The sequence below is a fragment of the Xiphophorus couchianus genome, chromosome 16, assembly GCF_001444195.1.
Source record: "Xiphophorus couchianus chromosome 16, X_couchianus-1.0, whole genome shotgun sequence".
Taxonomy (NCBI): Eukaryota; Metazoa; Chordata; class Actinopteri; order Cyprinodontiformes; family Poeciliidae; genus Xiphophorus; species Xiphophorus couchianus.
In genome coordinates this window covers 4,382,431-4,407,211 of record NC_040243.1, presented here as the reverse complement: position 1 = coordinate 4,407,211, position 24,781 = coordinate 4,382,431, and the positions used below count along the sequence as shown (strand labels likewise).

At 37.1% G+C, this 24,781-nt stretch overlaps 1 protein-coding gene across 2 annotated transcripts; it reads left to right on the top strand.

The window, feature by feature from the left end:
- Positions 1–3,068: 3,068 nt before the first annotated feature.
- Positions 3,069–24,664, top strand: map3k3 (mitogen-activated protein kinase kinase kinase 3). 2 transcript variants are annotated; one of them, XM_028042623.1, is made up of 17 exons: positions 3,069–4,159; positions 9,656–9,736; positions 10,970–11,091; positions 12,581–12,621; positions 13,034–13,133; positions 13,244–13,357; positions 13,484–13,604; positions 16,053–16,186; positions 17,487–17,560; positions 17,725–17,792; positions 19,284–19,379; positions 19,474–19,635; positions 21,019–21,167; positions 21,763–21,894; positions 22,666–22,795; positions 22,866–23,043; positions 23,390–24,664. In XM_028042623.1, exons 2-17 carry the CDS (start codon positions 9,733–9,735, stop codon positions 23,616–23,618), a joined length of 1,854 nt encoding a protein of 617 aa, XP_027898424.1. In that variant the 5' UTR covers positions 3,069–4,159; positions 9,656–9,732; the 3' UTR covers positions 23,619–24,664. The 2 variants fall into 2 exon arrangements, with proteins under 2 accessions (XP_027898424.1, XP_027898423.1); XM_028042622.1 differs by having other exon boundaries at positions 3,069–4,164.
- The last annotated feature ends 117 nt before the right edge of the window (positions 24,665–24,781 follow it).

Below are 24,781 nucleotides of genomic sequence, written 5' to 3'. Positions count from 1 at the left end.
CTCCATCTTGCTGTACTCTCACTTTGCACAAGCAAACCCAATTACCAAACATGATGTTGAAAATCACGATGGAAACTGAGGCCTTGTCTGCTTATATGTGAAAACAGACAAGAAAATGTTGCTCCTCTGTTGTTTGAGGCATGTTAGTCATTGATAAGTCTTGTGAAGATTGTGATTGTTAATTCGAAATTCTTAAAGAATTAGTCCACTCGATGTTTTTGATTCGTAAAGATGTGGATGAAACCTTTTTGGGTAAGAGATGAAACATCTTTGAGAAATTGTGTGGCATTCATACCACTAGATAGTCATCATTTCCATCCCCCAAAAAAGGTGGTTAATATTCACTTTTGTATTATTGCCTTTCTCTTCATACTTTCTGTTGCATACCAAGCAGTTACTCAAGTGGACCTATTCTCAAAATGCTCGTTTTGCAGTTTTCATGCTTGCAAACGCCATTGCAGAGCTCCCTCTGCTGGAGGATGCTTGTCAGTGAAAGAGGGCCCTGTGAATAATTTGCCTAAGAACCTAACAGCCTTTTTCGATATGTTGCCTCGGTCTGCAGTGCTTTTTAATCAAAACTCCCAAGAGAATCTAGTTAATTGACGTCTCCATGTTTATATTCCACCAATTAAATATCTAATTTCCTAAAATGTGTGAATATTGTTGACACTTGAATGACACAAAGTAGGTTTTGTGACTGACAGTTTACTGTGAAACTGAGCATGCTGTGCGGAAAAGAGAAAGAGAGCCAAGTCTTAGAAATAAGTAGTTGACCTGATTGTGTTTTAACAAGATTCCCATAAGAAGTTCATGTTTCTGGTTTTTTTAAATGTTTTTTTGTTTAGAGCATGTGTCAAACTCGAGGCCCAGGGGCCAAATCCGACCCACCATAACCTTTGTGTGTGGCCTTTTGATGCCAACCGTCAAGAGAACAGTGTTCTTAAACATTATTTTATCAATTAAATCAAATCTGTTTTTATCTATTTTCTGCCAGATTACTTCAATCAGTCCCTCCAGTTTCTTGCAAATTATTGTGGAAATTCACTCAAAATGAACAAATCCATGCACTTTTTCATGCTAACACATAATTATGAGTTTATTGAAGATTTTTCACAAAACCCTTTGGGTTTCAGTGGTGCTCTCTTTCTTACTTGTACTAAACAGCTGCCTCAGCCTTAATTGATGTCAGATTATAGAAATAAAAAAAATCACATTTATCATCACAAATTAGTACCATTAACTCTTTGATTGGAAAAAACAAAACAAATATGAAATCCTGGAGGGACTACAAAAATTTTCAATATTGTTTAATTTTAAGAATTAATGAATATTTTAACTGGTTTTATCAATACATTTTGGGACACCCGGGCCTTTAAGAGCACTCGTGATCTTGATTTGACCCAAAACGAAAATGAGTTTGACACCACTGCTTTAATAAGATCCCTGCACCCAACCAGTAGCCATCATTTCTATCCACATATTCCACAACCAAACATCTTTCCTCTTACGATTTCTACATTTTCAACGCTTTAAAATCAAGTGACTTGTTTTTAGAAATGCTGTTTCTGTCGTGCTCTGCAGTTTGCCAAGGTACAACAGCAGAATCTGTGAACTGCACACCTTTAAGTAAAGAAGAAAAGGTAAACTGGTTTACACTGGAGCCCAGAGGCTCAGGTGAATGATTGCAGTGTGACATGATGTTAAATCTGTGCGTCTGCTCCTTTTTGTGCTGGACATACATGTTGTTTCTATTGCTGTTGTCACCGAGACAATAATAATGTACGCATCTCTGAAGGTGTATCATTTTCCAGACTTGACTTGAGGGTTGAGATGGCCTTACAGCAAAAAAGAAAAAGAAAAAAGAAGAGGTTTGGACTGCTTGCAGTCTTTTCCCCCCGTTTTCCTTTAATACTTGTGTTTCAAATGTAAGCATCTCTCTTTTCTCTCCACCATTATACACAATCATTTTTTTCTTTTTTTACATGCTTTTGGAAAAAAAATAAATGCTGGTGTTGATTTCATTCATTTTGGCTTGAGTCTAATTTGTATTTAAAAGCTTTAAGGTGTCCGTGTTTAGAAAAATGCACACAAAAAAACATTTTTGCTGCTTGCAGTGTTGATATTTATTATTTTTTTATCATTCACACTTTATTCTCTACTCTTATTTTTGACCCTATGTTTCTAAACACTTGCAACCTTCAAAACTAAATGTTTTATGGGATGCAAAACTTATTTTATTAATAATAACCGAAACAGTCTTATCTGTTTTTGCATAAAAACAAACTTTGTTTCAGTCTTGGACTTTTTTTAACCTGGGTTTCTAATGTGTTTTTTCTTTGACGAAAATGACGATAATTCATATAAATAACAACAAATAGCTAAATGTTTTTCTTTATTCTAAACCCTGTATAAAACCATTAAAATAGCTGTTGTATATTTTAATTGACAACAAATTTCCTACAGTAGATACTTATGAAAAACTATGTTATCTTTTTTCAGAGATCATTGATTGTATGCAGCACTAAGCCAGTTTTATTTGGGAGGACTGAGGACAAAAATGTACAGAAGAAAATTAGGGCAACTAAAAAAATTTCTGATTTTTTTCTGACTTTTTCTCTGAATACAATATTTTTTTCGAATTTTAATATTTTTCTCAGAATTCGGACTTTTCTGAGGTCAAAAGTCAGAAATAGGTGATTAAATTCAGAATTCTGAGAAAAAACTTTTTTCCAATGACCCTGATACTCTTCCGTAATAAATTAGTTTTTTAGGTTGCAGACTCTTGGTCTCAAACTTTTGAATAATTACTAAACGTTTACATGTCCACAGTTAATTTTTTGATTTCTTTTGAATGGTGTCAAACAAGAAGAAAGTGAGGTTAGGCTCTAAAATACGTATGTAAATGTGTCTTTTTATTTTTTGTGTCTAAATGTCTGGTTTCATCTGAATATTCACAAAATAAAACTTAAACTTTCAATAAATCTCAATTTTCCGTTACTCTTGAACGCCTCACGCACGTCACAGAACGTCTCCGCCCCACCAATAATATGCGCGTCCCCGCGTAAAGCTATCTACCGAGTAACAGCGCGTCCCCGCGTCTTGACGGCGCTAATTTGGATAGTTTGTCAATCAGGAATTCCTCCGGGAGCAACTCTGAAACATTTTTAAACGTGTGATCGGCCGAGAGTCAGGCATTTTGGTTAACAATGGACACCACCTCGGCTAAACGGCTTCCGTGACTTGTTGGAGGAGTAGTAGCGGGTTCCGGTGGAGATATTTTGTGCTGTCAGGAAGTTTGACGTTTTCGGCTGAAGAACGTTTCTTTGGTTTGTTTTGGTTGTGTAAAAGCGGCGGTTTAGCTAACTCTACCTCCATAAACCCCGGGAAATTCGTACTAAACCACCACCTGATTTAACTACGACTTGTTAAACATTCTTACTTTTAAAGTTGGTGAAGTTTTTTTGTGTGATTAAAGCCACTTTGGATTCGCTAACCTACAGTTAGGTCGCGTTACAGAGTAACGGTTGTTCTTTCTTTTATTGTCCTTAAGTAATTACTATATGACGTTGCTTGATGAATTTAGTTCATTTTCCATAGGCCCCGGAAAGACTGCAGCCAGTAATATACTGAACAAAAAATAAGGAAAATCTAAGGCAGGCTATTTTAATCACGGAAACTGTCCGGGTTTTCCCTTTGGATAGCTCTCAAATGGATTTAATGAATGCTACACAGCAACTGCTACATATAGTCTGCTAGTTTTTGTTATAAAAAAAAAAAAGCCTGAAAAATTAGTAGTTAAAGTGACTCTTTCGATCATGTTTTGGAAATTTAAGTTTTCCAAAGATCCGAGGCTGCAGCGGCCTCAGCCGCAGCACTTAGATGTAGGGTTTTCCATATAGGATTATTGTCTTTTGAGCTCAAATTTTCTTTAAAATACCTCTATAAAAGACTGTATTAGTGTGTTTTTGTTGCAAAGAAGGCGTACCCCCTTTATTTAGGGGGGTATCCAGCCCCTCCATGCCGCCTTCACTCTCACGCCTTCTCCCGGGTGTTTTGGTCTGATGGACGTCCACACCTCCGGGACAAATTACTCCAAATCCGCCCCAAGACACAGGTGACCGGGTCGGTTCCGAGCGGGAGGGGTTACCTGAGACTCCAGGTGAGGTAAGGTTGTGACGCGTTCACGTGATCTAGTTGACAAAAGAAGTATAAGGTGTACTTACTTTCCTACCTTTTCTGGGTAAACTAAACCACGTTTACGCAACAAAACATCAAATAATGTATTATTTCTTTTGCAGTTAGTTGATTTTAAATTCAAAATGGTAAAATAGTCTTAGAAGTTGCACCAGCACCATGTAACTTTTATTAAAGATATTTATTTGTATATATTTTTTTGAAAGTCATTATATTGTGACGGTATGTCAAGAGAAACAACCTATCAGAGCCAGGAGGAGGGTCTTAGCACGGTCAAAGAAAGCTTTCCTGTAACAGTAAGTTGTTTCTTAGCCATCAGCACATTTAGCAGTGAGTACACAAGATTGATTGGCAGCGCTAAGACCCTCCCCCTGGCTTTGATAGGTTGTTTTTGGTAGGCATTTCTTCAGACTGCAATAGTAGCTCAGGAAGGAGGCGGAGGAAATTAATCTTTTCACAGATTTTCTGTCTCACAGCATATTGTCATGACTTGCAACACCTGTCCCTGAGTGCCAAGACCCTTACGTCTATTTCATGCATCCTAGCTCAAACGCACCTGAATTAAATCACTGTTACTGACCAGGCTGTTGCAAAACTTAATGAAATGTCAAGGAGGTAATTTAGTCTTTTGATTCAGGTGTGTAGAGAAGGTAAGCATCCAAAAGTCGCAGGACAGTCCCACTTGAGGACTGGAGATTCAGTCTTTAACATGTTTTTATTTGGGTTTGCCCTGTATTTAGTTTATTCTGCCTTCCCTTAAACTCTGACCAGTTTCTCAAGAGAAATACTGCCACTGCCTTGTGAAAATGTGTTCAGGTTGATATGTAGTGTTAGCTTTTCTAATCTGACCAAAGCATCTTCTACCACATTGCCATTTGCTGTTGTACAAAATGCAAATATGGCTTATTTTGGCTTTCATTCCACGGTGTCTTAAAGCTACAGTATGCAACTTTTATACAAATTTATTTTTTAAATATTTGTTGAAACTATCACCATGTTGTGACAGTATAGTATGAGACAAATAATCTGTGACTAATTCAATCTCCTCCTCCCTGAGCTACTTTTGCCGTCTGAAATCAACCTACCAAAATACACCAATCAGAGCCAGGAGGAGGGTCTTAGTGCTGTCAATCATTGTCATGCACTCCTAAATGTGCTAATGGCACAGAAACACACTTAACGTTACAGGAAAACTGTTAATTCACCATCTTTGGTGGAAATTCTAACACAGAGGGTGATTGGCAGCGTTAAGACCCGCCTCTTGTCTCTGATTGGTTATTTCTAGTTAGTACTGAGAGATTGCAAAGGAGCTTCATTTCTTTTTTCACAGATTATCCATCTCATACCAAACTTTAACGACATATCGACAGTTGTAAAAAAGAAAAAAAGATTGAAGTTATATTCTGTAGCTTGAAAGTCTTAGTGTATCTAAAATTAAGGCCTTAAATGATGTAAATTCTTTTTTCCACAGGTCTTACATTTTGTCTTGTCAGGACCATTAATCTAATATATTTTATGTTTTGTTTTGGGGTTCTTTTGGTGGAATTTTTTGGTTTGTGTTGTTACTTAAAAAAGGCTGATGCTATCTCTACCACTAACATAGCCTTGCGAGCTAGCCTGCTAGCTTTTTTGCATCTACTATTTCTAAGTTTAAATGTATCTCTACTTGACTGGACAAAAGTTATAAATTTCTGTGGGGATATAGGTCTTAAATTCCTTTGGTTATTGATCTTAAAAAGTATTAAATTTGAGTTGGTGTTATGTCTTTCTGACATAACACTCCTTTAAATATCTCAACTTTATCCATGAAATTTCTGATGTGTTTCTTGGACTTCCATCATAGTAAGTTACTGACTGGTGCCCTTCATAAATCAACATTGTTTTGGTTTTCAATTAGCCATTGAGCAATGGGAGCCAATGATGTTGCCAAAGCCAACACTTGGTCCAGATTGACTTGGGAATATTTAAAAATGTTTCGTCTTCTAAATCAAAGCACATGTGCACCTGACATATGATAGAGACCTGAAGAGACCAAGGGTTTCGCTGAGTAGCCATGAGGCCAGATGCATCTCAGGTCCGAGACAGGGAGGGAAAAAACAGCCTCAGACTAAACATTTCTCAAAAGCAGACAGAGGAGACGGGGCAGAGGAAAATCCATGTAAATCCTCCTAGTCCTGGAAATGCAATACAAGGAAAATAAAGCAGACACAGCTGACTCAAGCAGCCTTGTTCTCAATTGAATTCCCGGCATTCCACTTTGGGGGGTCATTAAAATCGGTTCAAACTGGGGTGAGAAGAGGGGCAGCTCTTGACAAAGAGGCTAGGCTTTGTTTGACTACAACAAAGGAGTTTTCTTTAAAGATGAAGCAGTCTCACTGATGTCTGTAGCCAAGGCAAGAGACAATGGCTCTATGTTACCTCAAGTTACCCGACACGGATAAAACGGTGAGAATCTCACACTTCGTAAAGTTCATGGTCTTTCATAGTGCATAAAATACCAAATTGGAAGAGTTGAATAGATTTTGCCGCCCGCTCCTTTGGCAGATTTGAGAGCAGCGGAAACTTTAAAGCAAAGCGGTCATGCTCTGCCAGCCGCAGTCGGACATACCCAGCATTCCTGTGGGTGATTATTACCCTGAATCCCGCGGCTTCACTAAGGTGCCTCAGGTGCTGGTGCCACTCACTTTGAGTACAGAGCATTTGTTACTTTGTCACTAGGGTGGTTGCAAGTTATCGATAATGAGTTAATCTGAAGTTGGTTAATCTTACTGAGTGATTTAGGATTAATTCATAAATGGCCGTTTTCTGAAAAACCTGAATTTTCTCTTGTATCAAAAGGTCAGAGCATCTGATACTGTCCATAACATAAAGTTTTAAACTGTTTAATATATTTTTCTCACTTTATTAAGCTTTCACAAAGGTTGCTGAATAGTAAAATAAAATATGAAAATAATCAAATATATGAACTACAATGGTGCTTTGTTGTAGTGCAGGGGGGGGAAGCACATTTCTGCTACAAAACTCATATATTTCCAAGGGAAAACAAGGAAAGTCAAAAGAATTGTGAGAAAAAAACTCACATTTTGAGATTAATTAAAATTATTTTATAGAATAAACGTGGACGTTTTCTGAGCGTATAAAGTAAAAAATTTTTTTGACTTTTTGAGCCTGTAAATGTTCACTTTCTGTGAAGTGTTTATATTTCAAAACAGAACTGCATAAAGTGCATTTTACATCCCAAAATGGACCCTGATTGGACTTTTTCTCTTTTCCCTTTCTGGGATGTCTCCATCTTTGTTTCTGTATCAACAGCTACAGTTAAGAATGACCAGTGCTGCCCTCTTCTGGATGGAGGCCAAACAACGTTCTTAGTTTACAAAATGAAACTAATTTTAATCTAATAAACAATGAATTTGCAATTAATTGTAAGCTCATTATTTGTTTGCATCCCTAGTAGTTTTTAGTTAAGCTACTTTTGACCTTTTTTGTGGTTTGTTTCCGCCTTGTATTGAATCAGTGACTCAAGGTTATTTTCACTCTATGTACTTCAGTTTTGTGGTTTGCCTGTTTTGGTCTTTTTGATGATCCGGTTTTGTCGGACAGATGTTCTCACATTTAGTTTGAGAGTACTTTGGTTTACGGAGGAGTCCGTGATCCGTTCACTGACTGCTCCTGTGGCCACAAAACAAGCTCAAATAGTCGTCCTTCCACCACTGCGGTTGCCAGGTGTTTGTGATGATTTGCTATGTTTGATTTTATCCAAACATGGCACTGTGTAGTACAGCCAAGCATCTCTACTTTTGACTCATGTATCCAAAATGTTTTGGCTCATGTAGATGCAACTTTGCAAACCCGAATTGTTCCCCCACATTCTTTTTAGAGAGAAGAGGCTTTCTCCTGGCAACCATTTCAAAACAAGCCGTCTACTTCATTTTTCTAGCAGTCCCATCATGAACTTTAACATTTAACATGCTAACTGAGGTCTGCACTAGTGAGATGGAACTCCTGGATTTTGGGGATCTCCTAATTGGAAAACATGGGAGAAAGACTGTTTAGAAATATTTTTCTTTGGGGCACAAACAAGCGACTTACAGTTAATTGTCTATTAATAGTTAATTAGATTAAAATTGGTTCCAATCGATTAACTAATAACATCCGCTTATAAATTTTTTCGGTGTTGTAGTTTGGCAGCCGTCCAGTAGAGGGCGCTGCTGGTCATCCTTATTAGCGGAGCCGCTGAGGCAGAAACAAAGATGGCGGAGATATTTCTTAACGGTAAAGAGGAATGGTCCAACGGAGTTCTGTGTGGGATGTAAAAGCACTTTGTGCGGTTCTGTTTCGACCAGCTGCAGTTTAAAGCTCATTCAGCTTTTCCCATTCAAAAATGTCTGATTTGCTACGAAGGTGAGGATATAAAAACTCACAAAAACTGAGTATAATATAGAAAAATAGTAACATGATAGAAAAAGACGTGATGCCAATTAGCATGGTTGATTTTGAGGGCTAAGTTTAATAATATGAGAAAACCATAGTTTTCTGTTTATTTAGTCAGTATTTAACACAGGTGACAAAAATGTTAAAATATAACATCTTTTTTTTTTAATCTATATATTATGAAAAACGTAGCCGCACATGTTATGGAAAGACAGTCAACCATCTTGATACAAGCGAAAATTCAGGTTTATAAGAAAATGGCGCGTAATGTTCACATTAAATGGCAGGATGACTTTCTGCTATCACTATACAAGCACATATCTACTGTATATGTTAGATCATACATTCTAGTTTTTATAGAAATGGTCACCTGCTTCTAATCAGCAGTTTGGAATCTGTATGCTTTTACACATTTGAGGTTAAACAAATTTAAACCCCAATATGCACCAGAAATGTAAATTTTAATGATTTTAAAGAGGGTGTGCGTTTTATTTCAGTACGTGATGCTGTTGGTGCCATCAACAGGGCTGAATATATTGCCCTGTTAACTTGAGCAGTAGATTTATGACACGGCTTTGGGATGGTTTTGCTGCTCGTGCAACCAGAGCTGCTCAAACCTGGTTTCGATTTTTAAAAATGGCAGAAAACTGCTCATAAAGAATTCTTCTCATAGGAACGGAGCCAGAGCGATCGCTGCCAGTGCAGCTTGAATGTCAGCCGTTTCCAATTGATGTTCTTTCTCATGGGCATATTTTAGTATGCGCTGGACACATTTTCATTCACTCTGACTTTCATTCAGTCAAAAATGTTTTGCTTTGGTTTCTGGAGTCTTGGGTTTCATCCCTGCAAAATCCAAAGCCTTTTTGTCATCATAAAGGCCTCATTATCTCTTTGGTTGTCATAAATAAAGAAGTGGTTTAGTAATTATTTACACACTTTTAACTTTTTAAACTTCTTTTTTTCATGCCGTTGTGTCCTGCCTGACTCATCTTATGATATTGACCTAACTAAGCATTTCCCCCTGCAGGCTGTGGGTGGTCTGGCACATCAGAGGCATCAATCTGAACCCTGGTTTGTGGACCCCGCCTGCACAACGCTGCCGCAATGAGTGAGTCTGATGTTAAACAGGCATTTCAGTGCACAGTTTTGACACAGTACAAGATAAAAACAGTTGCAGCAGAAAGCATCGGCCCGGTCTGAGCAATCAGCAGCTCCAGACTCTCAGGTGAAGGAATGGGTTCTGGGTCCGGTTCCCTCAGCTGCCCTGGGGCTGTATGATGTCTTTCCAAGCTACACAAGGGGAATATTTTCTCTTCGTGAGTGAGCACAGCCAAGGCAGAGTTTCTTCTGAGATCAAACATGGGAAAAAATACATATCAGAAACAGCACACTCCTTCCCTGTGTCTCAGAAAACCCAGTCAAATATGTTTTAGATGGGATTATGGGTTAAGAAAGCTGACAAGATGTCCATTTCACCTTTTAAGTGATTTGAGAAAACACACATCCGTCTTAACTAGTGTTTCTTGAAATCATTGAAAGTGCCTGAGTTTCAGTGAGATGTTTTAAAGGTTTGGAAAATGTTTCATTTCTGTGTAAAGTGCCTAATATTAAAACTGCATATATTTTTAGTAAAGTGCAATTTAACGTTTGATTAAAAGCCTAGATTTGGAAAACTTTTACATTTGAAGCCATATATTTTCAAATACCTAATAAAAATAAGCATATTTTTCTCACTGTCTGGAGTTAAATCACACTAAACTTATCATGTTTTAGGTCAGTTTGAATTACCCAAATTATTTTCTAAATTCCAGAAAACTTGGCGAGTTTTCGCAGATTATTTTTAAGCACTTAATTTGAGCAGAAAGGTTGTTAACCTTAACATGACCTGTTTGGATTGTTTCAATGTTGTGAATTTTTGTTATTCCTATGTGATCTGTGTAATTAAATTTTTTTTTATACTAAATAATGTTACTGAAATTAGGGAATTTCTTGTTAAAAACAACAGTTTTTTGTTCATGGTTGGACCATCAGGTGTATTGATGGTGAGAAAAAAACACTTCAAAACATAAAATGTTGTCATATTTTAGTTTACGTTGTCCCTGCTGTAGAATGAAGGATGTTGTCACAAGACGTCATTAATAACATTAATAAATTATGTATAAAAGTGAATTAAAACTGTCTTTTTCTTTTTTTTTAGTTCAGTTGTATTGCTTTAAACTCCAAAGAGCAGTGCTGCGCTGCTTTACCTTGAAAAGTGCTTGAATTTGTGGGTAAAGTACATGAACCCATGTTATGCATGTGCTCTAATTCCTGTTTGTGTGTTTTGTTGGGCTGTCGTCAGATGAGAGGCAGGCTCTCCACTCTATAATGAAGGACCTGGTTGCCCTCCAGATGACGCGACGACAGCCGGTGTTTTCCTACGACAGCGGCAAGCCAAAGACATCAACACAGGCCAACAGACAGGTGCGGCACCATTCAGATGATGATTAAAAGCATTCCCAACTTATGGGAAGGTTAGGATTCAAAAACTCATTTAACTCATCCTCAAAATCAAAGGCTTTAAAGTGACCTATTATGCTTCCTTGAACAGATTAGGATAGACCGATGGTCTAAACAAAACACTTTTTTTTACATTTTTTGCACAAAATCAGTCTTCAATCATGAGATTTTAGTCTGATCAGTTCAGTCCCTGTCACTTTAAATGCTCCTGGACACGCCCCCCAACTCAATGTTTACATTCGCTCATGGAAATGGCTGCAAACAAATGCTCAATTACACAGCCATACAGCTTTGAAAAGCAGAAGTGGAGCCTCCTTTACAACCAACAAGAATTCAGCAAGTGGTTTCTGAATGATAAGTCAATAACAAAACACTTGACTACTCCAGCAGCCATTGTGCAGCTCATACAGCCGTAACCCCCCCCAATGTGTTGGGGTTGCTAGGTAACGGTGAGTGACTTAACAATTGGCAGGTTTTTTTTGAAACGGCTCATTTTCCAGACATCAAAAAGAATTAACGTATTGCCAAAACCTTTTTTTAAGTGCTTGGGCTGTTTTCTTAGAAACAATAGAGTCACAAAGTAAAGTATAAAAATGTTCACATGTTGTGCATAATAGGTCCCTTTTAACAACAGAATGTTACAAAGTACTTTCTCCTTCAACCCAACAAGTTTGGATTTCTGTAAAATACAGCTTTCAAGTGATAATTTCATTTATTCAGTGAAATAATCTGTTCAATCCAACCCCATGTGAAAAATTGTTAAATTAACAATGTATATTTTGTTTTGGAAAGCTGAGTTTGGTTGCTCAGTTCACATTTATGCAGATGTTAGTGATCATTGAAATCATGGAAACTTGAATGAGACATGTCAAAAGTGGCTGTGTTTTGTTATGAAGCTCTTTAATTTTTAAAGCACAGTATTTTTATTAACTATTTAAGATTGTAGATATCTCACTGAAAAAGGTGCTTTGATGCATATTTATTTGTACAGGTGTGAGTTTCTGGCTTGAAACTCTAGAAATATTTCCAAAGTTTATTTTCATGTGCTTTCACAAACAAAACACAATTTGTACTAATTAAAAATGCTTATGCTAAAAACATGTAGAATCATGTGCAACTTTGCATTTTTATGTTTGTAATGAAGGATTTCAGCTTTGTAAAGGCTGTCGGTTGTAGTTTGTTACCTTTTTATCTGTCTGCTTCCAGTCTAAGTTCACCTAAGCAGACACAGACTCCTGCTTTCTATTTAGGTTAACCAATAACCTCTCCAAGCTCCTGCTTCAGAAAGGCTAATTAATATATCCCTGAAATGTAAACACAACTTTTGTGTTTTCCACGGTAAGATAAATGTCCGTCATCCCAATAACCTTAGTAATTAGTGGAAAGAGTGGAAGTGGATAAGGAAAGAAAAGAACTCCTTGACCTTACTGTTATTTTTCTTTTTTCCTTTTAGGATGATGTCAGGATAAAGTTTGAATACTTAGGAGAGAAAAGGTGAGTTTACGTTGCCTTCTGTTTGTAGCTATGCATTAGCAGCTCTGCAGATATCTAGAAAGTTGAATATATTTCTATACGTTGGTAAGAGGGAGAGCATGAACGTAAACACATTCCCGTCGGCATGCTGCTCTTGTCACATGTTCCAGTTCATGAGACTGAGCACTCCAGTACTTTAATCTGAAAGGTATGTGAGCTGGAGAGTTGAGGGGAAAGCACTGTGGTTAGCATGTGGCTGCCAACACAAGCCACAAATATTTAAGGTGTACTTAGAAGAATTTGCACACACCGAAAAAAAAAAGAAGTAATTTCTTTGCACATGTGCATGTAAGTCGAGCGCTGTTTTCCTACCAGCTGACATAAATCTGTTACAGTCTTTCTGTTTGTGTGATTTCTTGCCTTTTCCTTGCAGGATCTTGGTGTTTGGGAGGCCAGTGCAGTTTGAGAAGATTCAGGAAAAGGTGAAGAGCGTCTTCAGCCAGCAGCTGGAGCTCCATTATATGAACAATGAGGTAAGTTTAATGTATTTTTAATCTGACCTAATAGGTTAACTTCACATTCAAGCATTTTAAAACCATTGCTCCTGCTTTGTCTGCTTGTTTTCTTGATCGTCTCCAAACAGATGTCCATTCCTTTGCGAGGTCAGGATGACCTGGACAAGGCGATCGACCTGCTTGACAGAAGCTCCAGCATGAAGAGCATCAGGATAATGCTTCTTTCTCAAGAGCGCAGCAACGTAAGACCCAAAGCTTCCTGATTATTTTTACGCAACACCGACATGCTTCCACGCATAAACCAATTGTTCCATTGCGTTTTAAGAACATTGGTTAAAACATTTCGTCTCTCCTCCTCGCAACTGCAGGCCTCCTCCAACTCTCATCATGTACCTTGTAAGCAGGTGAGGATCAAGGCCTCCCACTCCACTGGAGACGTCAGTACGGCGTATCAGCCCTCTGAACCCAGAGGGCGCCACCTGTCAACAGGTAAACGGATCACAAATCAGCTTTTCTTTTGCGCCCTCCATCTCCCTACTGGACAACAAAAAGCTGCCTCAATGACTAGCATTGGTTTAGCTGTTCAGTTATCAATTTATTGCACAAAATCTTCAATGTACATGTAATGTCTAAAAGAAAAAGGGACACAGGACTTTGCTACTAATTATCAACACTACTACAACTAGATAAAAGGTTAGGAAAAGGTTTTAATTAAGAAAAAAAAATTGAGGTCAGTTATGCTAGCTTGACTTTGACAACCTTAACATGTAGATGTGCTGCAGAATTCTGTGTGTTTCAGTTCAGTTCCAAAATGAAAGAAAGGCGACCCACACACCAACTCTGACAGATCATCAGGAGAGCAAATATTTCAATTAGCTAATCTACCACCACAGTCTTAGATTAGCCAATAGCAGCGGTAGCTAGCTAATCTGCCACACCGATCAGTTATTAATAATCGCAAAATAAACATCAAGCCTAAAAACATAAAACTATAACAGACTGAATGTTCTGTTCTGTCTGTGGAAAATGTCTCCTTGTGTTTTGGTGTGTAAACCTGATACATAATGGCATTGTTATCAGTTGCTATGGCAACTACGTGCAGATTAGCCGACACAAAGTGAGAAAAAAGTGGGTTTGAGTTGTTCAACTATTTTTCTGTGTTCTGTGGTGCTTTGCACTAAAACAGTATCTACATCTCCAGGGTTTTTTTAGCTAACGTCAGCAGAGCAGGTGATTCTTTTACATGCACAGTAAAAGAATCAACTTTTTGCCCTCCAGTGCTGTGCACATGCACAAAATTTCCAGATGTAAACAATAACATGCAAGGGGCCTGTATTTGCAAACAGGTAGCTGGGTGCTTTCGTTTCTTCTGACTTCTTTTTTTTTTTCTGCTTCCCTTTCTTGCGTTGCATCCTCTTCCTTTTCCTTTTCACCATAACTGGACGTTGCCTGCTGGATTGCAGCCAATAAGATTGGAGAGTGCTTTTACTTCATTGGCAAGCTGTCTGGTTTGGCGGTTTCTTTTTATCCTGAGTAGCAGAAGGGCTTTACAGCTTGACTTTATAGCAGCAGCTATGAAAGCTTAAAGTATTGTGTATATGGAGGCAAATCTGCTGCATGTTTGCTTTGGGCTTTGAACTTCAGAGGAGAAAACTTAATTTGTAGCGTTTTAAAGAATCGCCTGTTTACATGGATTAAACTACCTCTGTTTATTGTTGTTCTTCTGAGAAATCAGACCTTCTTGTAATCTTTTGAACTGGCCTTCATTAGTAGTTCTCCAGGTTTTTTAAAAAGTACTTCTTTAGCTGTTTTTTAACTAATTTTCACAATTTTTCTTGTACCTGTTGTGTATACTGTATATAAGAAACAAGAAATCGTAAGAACAAGTGTTAGGTTTGATTAACACTATGCTGCAAAGGAACAGTGTCTAAAAGAAGGATTGCAGCCAACGATTAGCTTAGTAAGTGATTATTTTCACGATTAATCGTATAAAAAAATTGGCACTTTTTACAGATTTGTCTTTTAACCACTGAAACTTATTTTTATAAAACATTTTAAATATATTAAAAGATGCAAATTAACAAATAAAATTAATTTTAATTATAATTTATTTAGCCTGAAATGCTATAACATAACATTATTTGTGAGTTTGAACTGAGTGAAACTAAAGTGCCACTTGAGGAGTTTAGGATAAAACATTTAAAGACAAAGATGTTTTTATCTTAAATGTATAAATATACTTTTGACCAGATTTGGCTTACAAACTGTTCTGAATATGATGGTTTTTCAGCAAATGGCCTATTTTGAGTCTTTATTCTCCAGATGAGGATTAATCAATTACTAAAATAGTTGACGATTAATCATGATTGATTATTTCAGCCCTATCTAAAAGTTAGGATTTTAAGACTTAAGTAATCCAGATGTGCAAACTGCATGCATCTTTTAAGATGCATTAAGGCCTTTTTTCAGTTTGTAATCTCTATTTAACGATTAATTAATTACTGAATTAGTTGACGATTAATCTGATTAATTGTTTCAGACCTATCTAAAAGTTATTGTTTTAGGACTTATTAAGTAATCCAGATGCATTTTGAAAGATTTGCTCCATCTTTATGTTAATCTCGTTCGGTACGTCTAATTTTCGTCTGAGATCTCATTAGAGTAACTTTTGTTGCTCAGGTAATGGGTATGGATGTTGTCTTCATGACAGCTGGAAAATGGTCACATACATGTTAGAAAAATGTGCAAATAAATTAAATACGTCGGGGAATAATGGATGAGTTCACATCATTTTTATATTTATACTCCTTACTGGAAAACAATTACTTCCTGTAGCCCTGGGCTATAAATACAAAGTGAAACAGAGATGACAATCAAGTTTATGTTTAACATATTACTAAATGTTGCATTTTTTTATGTGCGTGTGTGTAATTAAAGGTTCTCAGAACACGGGTCGAAGTTCGCCGCCTCCTGGATATGTGCCTGAGCGCCAGCAGAGGATCGCCCGCCAGGGTTCCTACACCAGCATCAACAGCGAGGGGGAGTTCATCCCAGAAACCAGCGACCAATGCGTGAGTCATCTCCTCCATGTTTAAGAAAGAAACGCACGCAGAGACAGGATCCACATGCTCTGCTCCACTCTAACATAAACAGCCTCAAATGGGTTTTCTCATTAGAGCAGGACTTGGCAATGTGAGAAAAATAACTTTTTGTTTCTAAATTGCATTACTTCACAAGAATAAACTTGCCTAAGAAGAAACAGGAGGGGCATTTTGCCTTTCTGTTGCATCAGCAGTGTGCAATTCAAACTTGTCCATGCAGAGTATAGTAATAATTGTATTTATTGAAACTTTCTAGGGCTGAAACAGTTAATTTATTAATTATTAATTGGACTATGTACTAAAAAAAGTTGTTTGCTGCAAAAATAACATATTTAGAGCAGTAATCAATAGCCCTGTCATGATAACAAATTTTCAATGTCAAATTTACTTATATAGCACTTTAAAAACAGGTTTAAAACTGCTGTACAAAAATGATAATAAAATAAGCTGATGAAAAGAAAAAGAGAAATATTACAAGAAAAGGAAAAAAAATCCACATATTATTAAAATAATATAAGTAATAAGAGTAATTCTGCTGGATAGTAAATTGTTCCAGAAGTTATTGTGATTAACGATAATATTGTTGTTTGAGACCATTTTAAAGTAAAATAATAATAATTCAAGAACACGTTCTTAAATATCAATCAACTTAAAATTCTAATGAACATTTAACACTGGATCTGGAAGACACTTTAAATATCCAAAATAAATAATAAAACAAAAAATAACAGAAATGACTAAATGAATTATGAAGTCTCTGTTAACAAAATTATCCTTCAAAAACAAAATTAGACCAAAACACCAGACTGAAAACCTTTATTATCCAATTTTTGGTAGAAAGAGAAGAGAAAAAAACAATAAATTGTGCAAATAAAAATGATTGAGCTTGTTTTAATTTATCTTGAGAATTATTGATTATTGCAACTGACCTTAGTAATTGCACTAAAGATAAAAACTCCTGAAGTGGTGCAGATTTAGCTTCAAATTGAATAAAGAAATGCTAAATAAAATGTTTTGTTTCTTGTTTAAAAAAGGAATTTAATTGTTTATTTGCATCATTTAAGGCATTTCTAATATTGTATAAAAACAACTTAAGTAGTTAAATGAAAAATCTGTACAGAGTGCCAATTTTTTTGTGATTAAGTGATTAATCGTCAGCTCTAAAACTTTCATAGTGAAGTTAAAAAGTGAGACAGCACTAGATATATTTTGTAGAACTGCAAAAACTCTCAATCTGTGTTCATATGGGTTTTTGTTTTGGTCTGAACAGGTGCTGGATCCTTGGAGCAGCGCAGAAAATTCAGTTTCTGGCAGCTGTCAGTCCCTGGACAGCAACTCAGAAAGGTAATAAACAAACTGCCTATTAATTCAAAATCTTGCCTCAACCATGCTCCATCTAATTTTATTCCTTTTTCTAGTACATTTCCACAATTATTGACTGATTTTATTATGATTATAGTCTTAAAAATTGCTAGTTTATTTTTGCAAAACCTTTCATTCTTCTGCAGCCCTTCACTGAGGAAGTCACGCATGCACAGAGCCAAGAGTTACCCAGATAACCGGCAAGAAGTCTCAGGTGAGAGACGACATGGAGTTTTTCTGGAAGAGTGCACAAAAAATTACACACACGTAAGAGTAGCACTACTTCAACATATTTTTACTCAATAATGTAAAAATATGACTGGACCAAAATATGAAGTTATGTGGAAATGTTGGTGTTTTTAAAGATCAAAATGAAAATAATTCCTATAAATAACATAATTTATTACAACAAATGGCAAAATCAGGCAAAAAAAACAACCAAAAACAAAACTGTTAACACTGTTATTGTTGTGGAATACAGTGTTTGTTCAATAAAATAGCTTGATTAAAAAAAATAATTACTTGAAATTGAAATGTACAGTAAAAATACCCTTGAATATAAATTTTTATCCAAGAAGTTACTCAAGGAAATGTAACTAAATGTAGCTAGTTACTACCCAACTATGGTTATATTTGCATCTCTATAATTTGACCCTTGTGTGTTAAATTCAAGTTTTGTAAATCGATGAAGTTGTAAGTTGTTCTATTATTTTAGCTTGGAAAATTAACAATTCAAATCCATCATTAAACACTAAATTTAACATTACTTCATAATAAAATTACTCAAGTAAATTTGGCAAGTACAGTGTAGTAAAAATACCCCTAAAAGTAGTTTTCTCCTAAATGTTACTCAACTACCCAACCCTGCCCAACCCTGATTTTAACCTGCTGCAACAGAGATCAGAAGGAGCACTGCAAAAATACAAAATCTCAACAAGTATTTTTATCTTTATTCCAGTGCAAATATCTTAGTACACTTGAAATAAAACAAAAATAACTTGCATGTAACTGTTCAGCAAGAAATAAGAGCTTGTTTTAAATCAATACTTCCTTAATATTGTTTAAAAAGTACTAGTTCCACTGGCGCTGTTACCTAGCAACCCCAACCACGCCCAGCCTGTTACCTAGCAACCCAGTTCTAGTTCTATTGGCAGGTTACTTCACTTATAACATAACATTTTCCCATTTTTTTGTAGTTAGTTTGATCTTATTTTAAGTGATATTTATACTAGAAACTGGCCAAAAATACTGGGTAAGATTTTGTGTTTTTGCATTGAGGCCAATTCTAACATAAACAAAGATTTTACCCTTTTATTTTTGAAAGTGGGGCTGCACAGTGGTGCAGTTGGTAGAGCTGTTGCCTTGCAGCAAGAAGGTCCTGGGGTCTTTCTGCACAGAGTTTGCATGTGTGGGTTCTCTCCGGGTACTCCTGCTTCCTCCCACAGTCCAAAAACATGATTGTCAGGTTAATTGGCTTCTCTAAATTCTCCTAGGTGTGAGTGTGTGTGTGCATGGTTGTTTGTCCTGCTTGTTTCTGTGTTGCCCTGGCAACCTGTCCAGGGTGAACCCCGCCTCTTGCCTGGAACGTTAGCTGGAGGTAGGCACCAGCACCCCTCCGTTTTCCAACAGGGTGTTAGAATACCCTGTTAGAAAAATGGATTTTTGAAAGTGGTTAGATGATCTGTGACTTTTTGTCTATTTTCAGACCGGGAGAATCACGTGTATGACAAAGTAGCAGGGAAGGGAGGCACCTATCCTCGTAGGTATCATGTCTCCCTACATTGCAAAGACCACAGTGAAGGTATGACAAATATTGCTAGTCACATCTATCAACGATTAGATACGTTTCTCTCTTTATTTTAACATTATCGACTGTTTTCTGTCGCTTCCTCCAGGTCGTCGAACGTTTCCGCGCATTCGTCGTCCCCAGGGAAACCTGTTTACTTTGGTTCCCTCGAGGCGATCGCTGAACGGCAGCGAGGAGAGTCTGGGCAGCTGGCAGCAGATCGACACGCAAGGCCGGCTGCGTCCACACGATCGCTCTGTCGCCCACAAGTGTAAGTACTGATGAAATATCCTCTGGTTTGGATTTTAACCTTAATCTTACTTTTACTGACAGAATGACAATGATGTAATCAACCTCATTTAAGTTTAACTTGTTACACATTTTTGTTTTCTCTTATTATATAGCTGCAGCTAGTGATTATTTTAGAGATCAGTTATTCTGACGATTAATCGATTAATCAGATTTAAAAAACTGGCACATTCTATAGATTTTTATTTAACTGTTTAAGCTTTTTTAATACAATATTAGAAATTCACCAAAAGATGAAAATAAGCAAATTTTAAACAAACTTTAAATAAGAAAATAAACATACAATAATATGACTTTCCTTTTGTACATTTGATTACAACATAATGGCAAAAGTGTTTTTATCTTAAATGTATTATATACATACATGTTTATATACATATAGTAGTTTTTGCTTAGTTGCTGCTCTGAATACGTTGTTTTATTAGCAAATGCCCTTTTTTGAGTTTGTATAGTCCAGTTATTGATTTATCAATCGCTAGATTAGTTGGTGATTATTTGAATAATCAATTAATCACAATTAATCTGATTAATCGGTTAAGCAATATTGTATTGTGAACCAAATCTCATTCTGAAAGGAGGTCAAAATAGGCAGAGCTGATCCGACTAAAGTCTCATTATCTAGAATCAGTTTTGAGCAAAAAAGTTTAATGAACACATTTTGATTATCCCACAGACCAGGGGTGTCCAAACTTCATGTCATGGGGGCCAAAATCATGGAGTCAATAGTACTTGCAGGCCAAGAAAATGAAAACAAAACTCAAATAAGCCAATTAAAGTGGCCCAATGTTTGTTTTTTTGGTTGTTTTTTGTAGGAAAGGGATAATATTCCTAACACTTATCAAAACGTTTGTTACTGGTTTTCTAAATTATTTGCTGTATGATGAGTTTGTATTTAAAGCACTTTGAAATGCCTTGCTGCTGAAATGTGCTATACAGATAAACTTGATTGATCATCTTTACAAAACTACAAAAGAGGATTTTGCACCTTTGTGGTCACTTTCTGTCAAAACGCTTAATATATTTAGTCAAATTTAATAAATTAAATAGAAGAAGCATGACGAATAATACTTTATCATACTTAAAATTTTTCATTGTAAGAAAAAAGTCTCCTTAACCACCTGTGCTGAATGTGCTAATTTTGTATCATGTTTAACTGCTCTTTTGGGCTGCAAAACCTCTGTCCAAGTGCCACAAATGGCCCCTGCGCCACACTTTGAACACTCCTTACAGACACCTATCCAAAGCGCAATGGGTCACCTTGAAAGAGGGAAAAATGTGTCCTAATTGAAGAATCTGTGTAAATGTTGATGGCAGAATGAATGTTTGTATTTTTATGTCCTCTCAGCGCCCAGCGCCCCGGTGACGTGGCGTCGCGGGAAGCTTTTAGGCCAGGGTGCGTTTGGTCAGGTCTACCTCTGCTACGATGTGGACACTGGCAGAGAACTGGCTGCCAAGCAAGTCCAGTTTGATCCTGAAAGTCCTGAAACCAGCAAGGTGAGATAACTGCTAAAGTCAGGCGACTGACAATTCAATTTAAGCTAAAGGCTGTGACTTTATTTTATCTCCTAATTAAGAATAGCACAGCAGAAACTGAACAAGTGGAATCCATGGTGGAGATTATCTCCCCCTGCTTCCTTATTTTAATGTCTTTTCCTGTTTGCTGAAGAGAAAACATGCACTGTCACTTCCTATATCCTCGAAGTTCTGAGTATTATAGCAGCGGAGGGTCAGGACTGCCTTGACCTCCAGTGACCCTTTCACACTCCCACCCCCTCCGCCCGGCTCTCTGCAGATCCGAATCAGTCGTTACTCCAAACTGGGCTGTGTGTTGGGAGTTTGAGATTACTTTGTGTGTCTCTGACTTCCCTTTCTGTCCTCTGTCTCTGCTGTGGCCTCATTCTCAGAGGTAAACACAGGAAAACTCTGCTGTCGGCTCTCTGTCGAAGCGTTTGGTTGGGATCCAAGATATTTTAGTTTCCCTCTTCCATTCCAGGTCGTTGGGCCTATCCAATAAACTTTTATTCTTAAATTGAAAATGTCTTTCTAATTGGTAATGTGGGATTTTTGTTTATTTTTGTTTTTCCTGCAGGAAGTTAGTGCGTTGGAGTGTGAAATCCAGCTTCTAAAAAATCTGCATCACGAGCGCATCGTCCAGTACTACGGCTGTCTGAGGGACCACAACGAGAAAACTCTCACCATCTTCATGGAGTACATGCCCGGGGTGAGTCCTGGGGTTAAATAAATCGGAGTTTACATTGGGGTCAGAACAACCATTCATTTTGCAGCTTAAAATTAAAATTTAATGTCAGTGTTAAGTCACATTGTAATAAAAATCTGTAAACCAAAGTATAACAGCGATTCAGAATTCACAACATATACTTTGAATTAAAACAATGTTAGGTTTGCTGTTTAACATCAACGTCTGCTACTTATTTACGTGTTTAGCATTAGCTTTTGCTAATTTTTTAACATCTTTATTTGTTTAGTGCTACCTTTTGCTAACATTTGATCTGTTTAGAGGTTTAGCATTAGCTCCTGCTAAATCTTTTATGTCTTAGCGGTTTAATGCTAACTTTTATAATTATTAACATCTGTATCAGCTTAGTGTTAGCTTTTGGTCATTTTTTCATGTTTTTATAAATGTAACATGAACTTGTGCTTACTTTTTGTCTTTTGCGGTTTAGCCCTAGCAAAGCTAAGATTCTTGTTTAGCAGATTAGTGTTTAGTGAACCTAGCCTTTTGGTTAATTGTGGCTAATAACTGCTGCTTATTAATATTAAAGAGGAAACCGGTTTTCAAAAGTTTGTAATAATCCCAGTAAAGTGTCAAAAATGTGGTTGAAATGTGACAAAATGCCAAGTGGTGAAGATATGCTGACATTTCTTCTGCACTGCTATTAAAAATTATTTTAACTGGTCAATGATTTTTGTGTCCATGTTCAGTGAATTAGTAGACGTTGTTGTCTTTAAACAATGTTTTCTTCTCATTTAGGGTTCAGTCAAAGATCAGCTGAAGGCTTATGGGGCCCTGACAGAAAACGTTACCCGCAAATATACAAGACAGATTCTGGAGGGCATGTCCTACCTGCACAGTAACATGATCGTGCACAGAGACATCAAAGGTAGTTTTAAAACACAGATTTCAGTTTTGCATCAGTCAGAAATGGGTCTGATTTAAACTGTTGCTGCCAGGAGCCAACATCCTGCGGGATTCAGTGGGAAATGTGAAGCTGGGAGACTTTGGAGCCAGCAAGAGGCTGCAGACGATCTGCATGTCTGGAACCGGCATCCGCTCTGTGACCGGCACCCCCTACTGGATGAGTCCCGAGGTGATCAGCGGCGAGGGATACGGCAGGAAAGCTGACGTCTGGTAAGACGTTCAGTTTGGTTTCTCTCCAAAGCAGAGTGACATCATCACACTGTAAAAACGCACGCAGAGACCCAGTTAAGTTTCTGAAACGGTGGTACGAACACAGCTATGCAGCTGTTAAATATACCTTATGTTGGGATATATTAATTATCATACAGGTATGAATAGTTTGGTGTTCTGCAGTTTGATCCGCTGATTGCCAGTCAAACAAGTCATTACAGATTCGGTTTTCTCCCCACAGGCCTATCAGCATTCCTTCATAACGTCGTTAGGTTTTTGTGGCATTGCGATGAAACATGCGATCCTTGTTACAGCTTGTTCAGCCATAAAAATGTTTTTCCTCCAGGAGCCTCGGCTGCACTGTGGTTGAAATGCTCACACAAAAGCCGCCGTGGGCCGAGTTTGAAGCCATGGCGGCGATATTTAAGATCGCCACGCAGCCGACCAACCCGCTGCTCCCGCCGCGCGCCTCGGACCAGACCCGGGATTTCATCCGGTGCATCTTCGTGGAGGCCAAACACCGGCCGAGCGCCGAGGAGCTGCTGAGGCATCCATTCTCCCAGATCCAGTGCTGAGTAAGACTGACTGCGCCTCACTGAGCATCACACCGTTATTACACACCATCATATGCTTCAAAAGGAGACCCAGTCTTCACACGGAGGAACTCCTAAACGTGAAAATCGGTGCTCTCGGTTCCAGCGCTGCTGTACCAGGAGTTTCCACAAGGGGGCAACAAATATTTACCCACCAGGCTGCTTAACCCAACACAAAACTCACTTCAGAGGAAGCATTATCAAGTCACGGTTCATGTTTACATTCATTTCTTTTGCAGTTATGAGTTAAAAAATGCATGAAATTTAACTATGCCAAAGAGCTTTTCTACAAAAACAGAAACATGCAGACGATTCTTTAAGCTACTTTCCTGATTTCAGCCTCTTCAGATCAAAACACATTAAGGTATTAAATCCACTAAGCTCTCTTTGTTAATGTTCTGAATAAGGTGTCATGCGCCAAAGCTAGTGGGACCAGTTATTAATTCTATGAATTATTATTATTATTATTAATATTACATTTCTGTAGACCTAAACCCTTTATAAGCCCTCAAATTGTTGCATCACTTAAAGCTGTATTTTTTTTTAAAAGTTGCAACTTCAACATCGATTTCAACCAAATATTTATTTTTAAAAGTATTCTTCACTTTTTTACCTAATAAGAGTAATTTCAGAAAATGATGCCTTAGAGTTGAGGCTTAAAAATAAATTTTAAAAAGTTTTTTATTTTTATTTTAGAAAAGCACTTAATTTTGAAATGTAGCGAATACACAGTGGAGCTCGCTACATCTGTTTAGTGCTGTGGTTTTTATTATATAAAGGTTTCAACCTTTAATGTGACGCATCTCCTGGATAATTCAACTTAAAAACAGATATTGACATAAATTTGTTAGAAAATTTAATAAAGGTAAAAAAAAAAACAAAGTTTGCCACTTTTAAAAATGTTTAAGCTCTTCCTGATTTAGTTTTACTATTCAGCCCTCATAAGTTCAAAGGCAGATATAAAAAAAAAACATGAGTAATGAATAAAACTCAGAAATTTGCTAGAAAAAAATCAGAAATTTGAGTTTGAAAAGTTGAAAATTTGCTAGAAAAAAATTCTGAAATGTTTAGATTAATTTCAGAAATTTGCTAGAAAAAAACTTGACAATTTTAGGGGGGTTTTCTCTATAAAATTTCTGCAATTA

Excerpts from the sequence above, each read along its gene's own strand:
- map3k3 (XM_028042623.1), top strand. Across the intron at positions 16,187-17,486 it reads CAGAAACCAGCGACCAATGC|GTGCTGGATCCTTGGAGCAG; the intron begins GTGAGTCATCTC and ends TGGTCTGAACAG. Across the intron at positions 17,793-19,283 it reads TAACCGGCAAGAAGTCTCAG|ACCGGGAGAATCACGTGTAT; the intron begins GTGAGAGACGAC and ends GTCTATTTTCAG.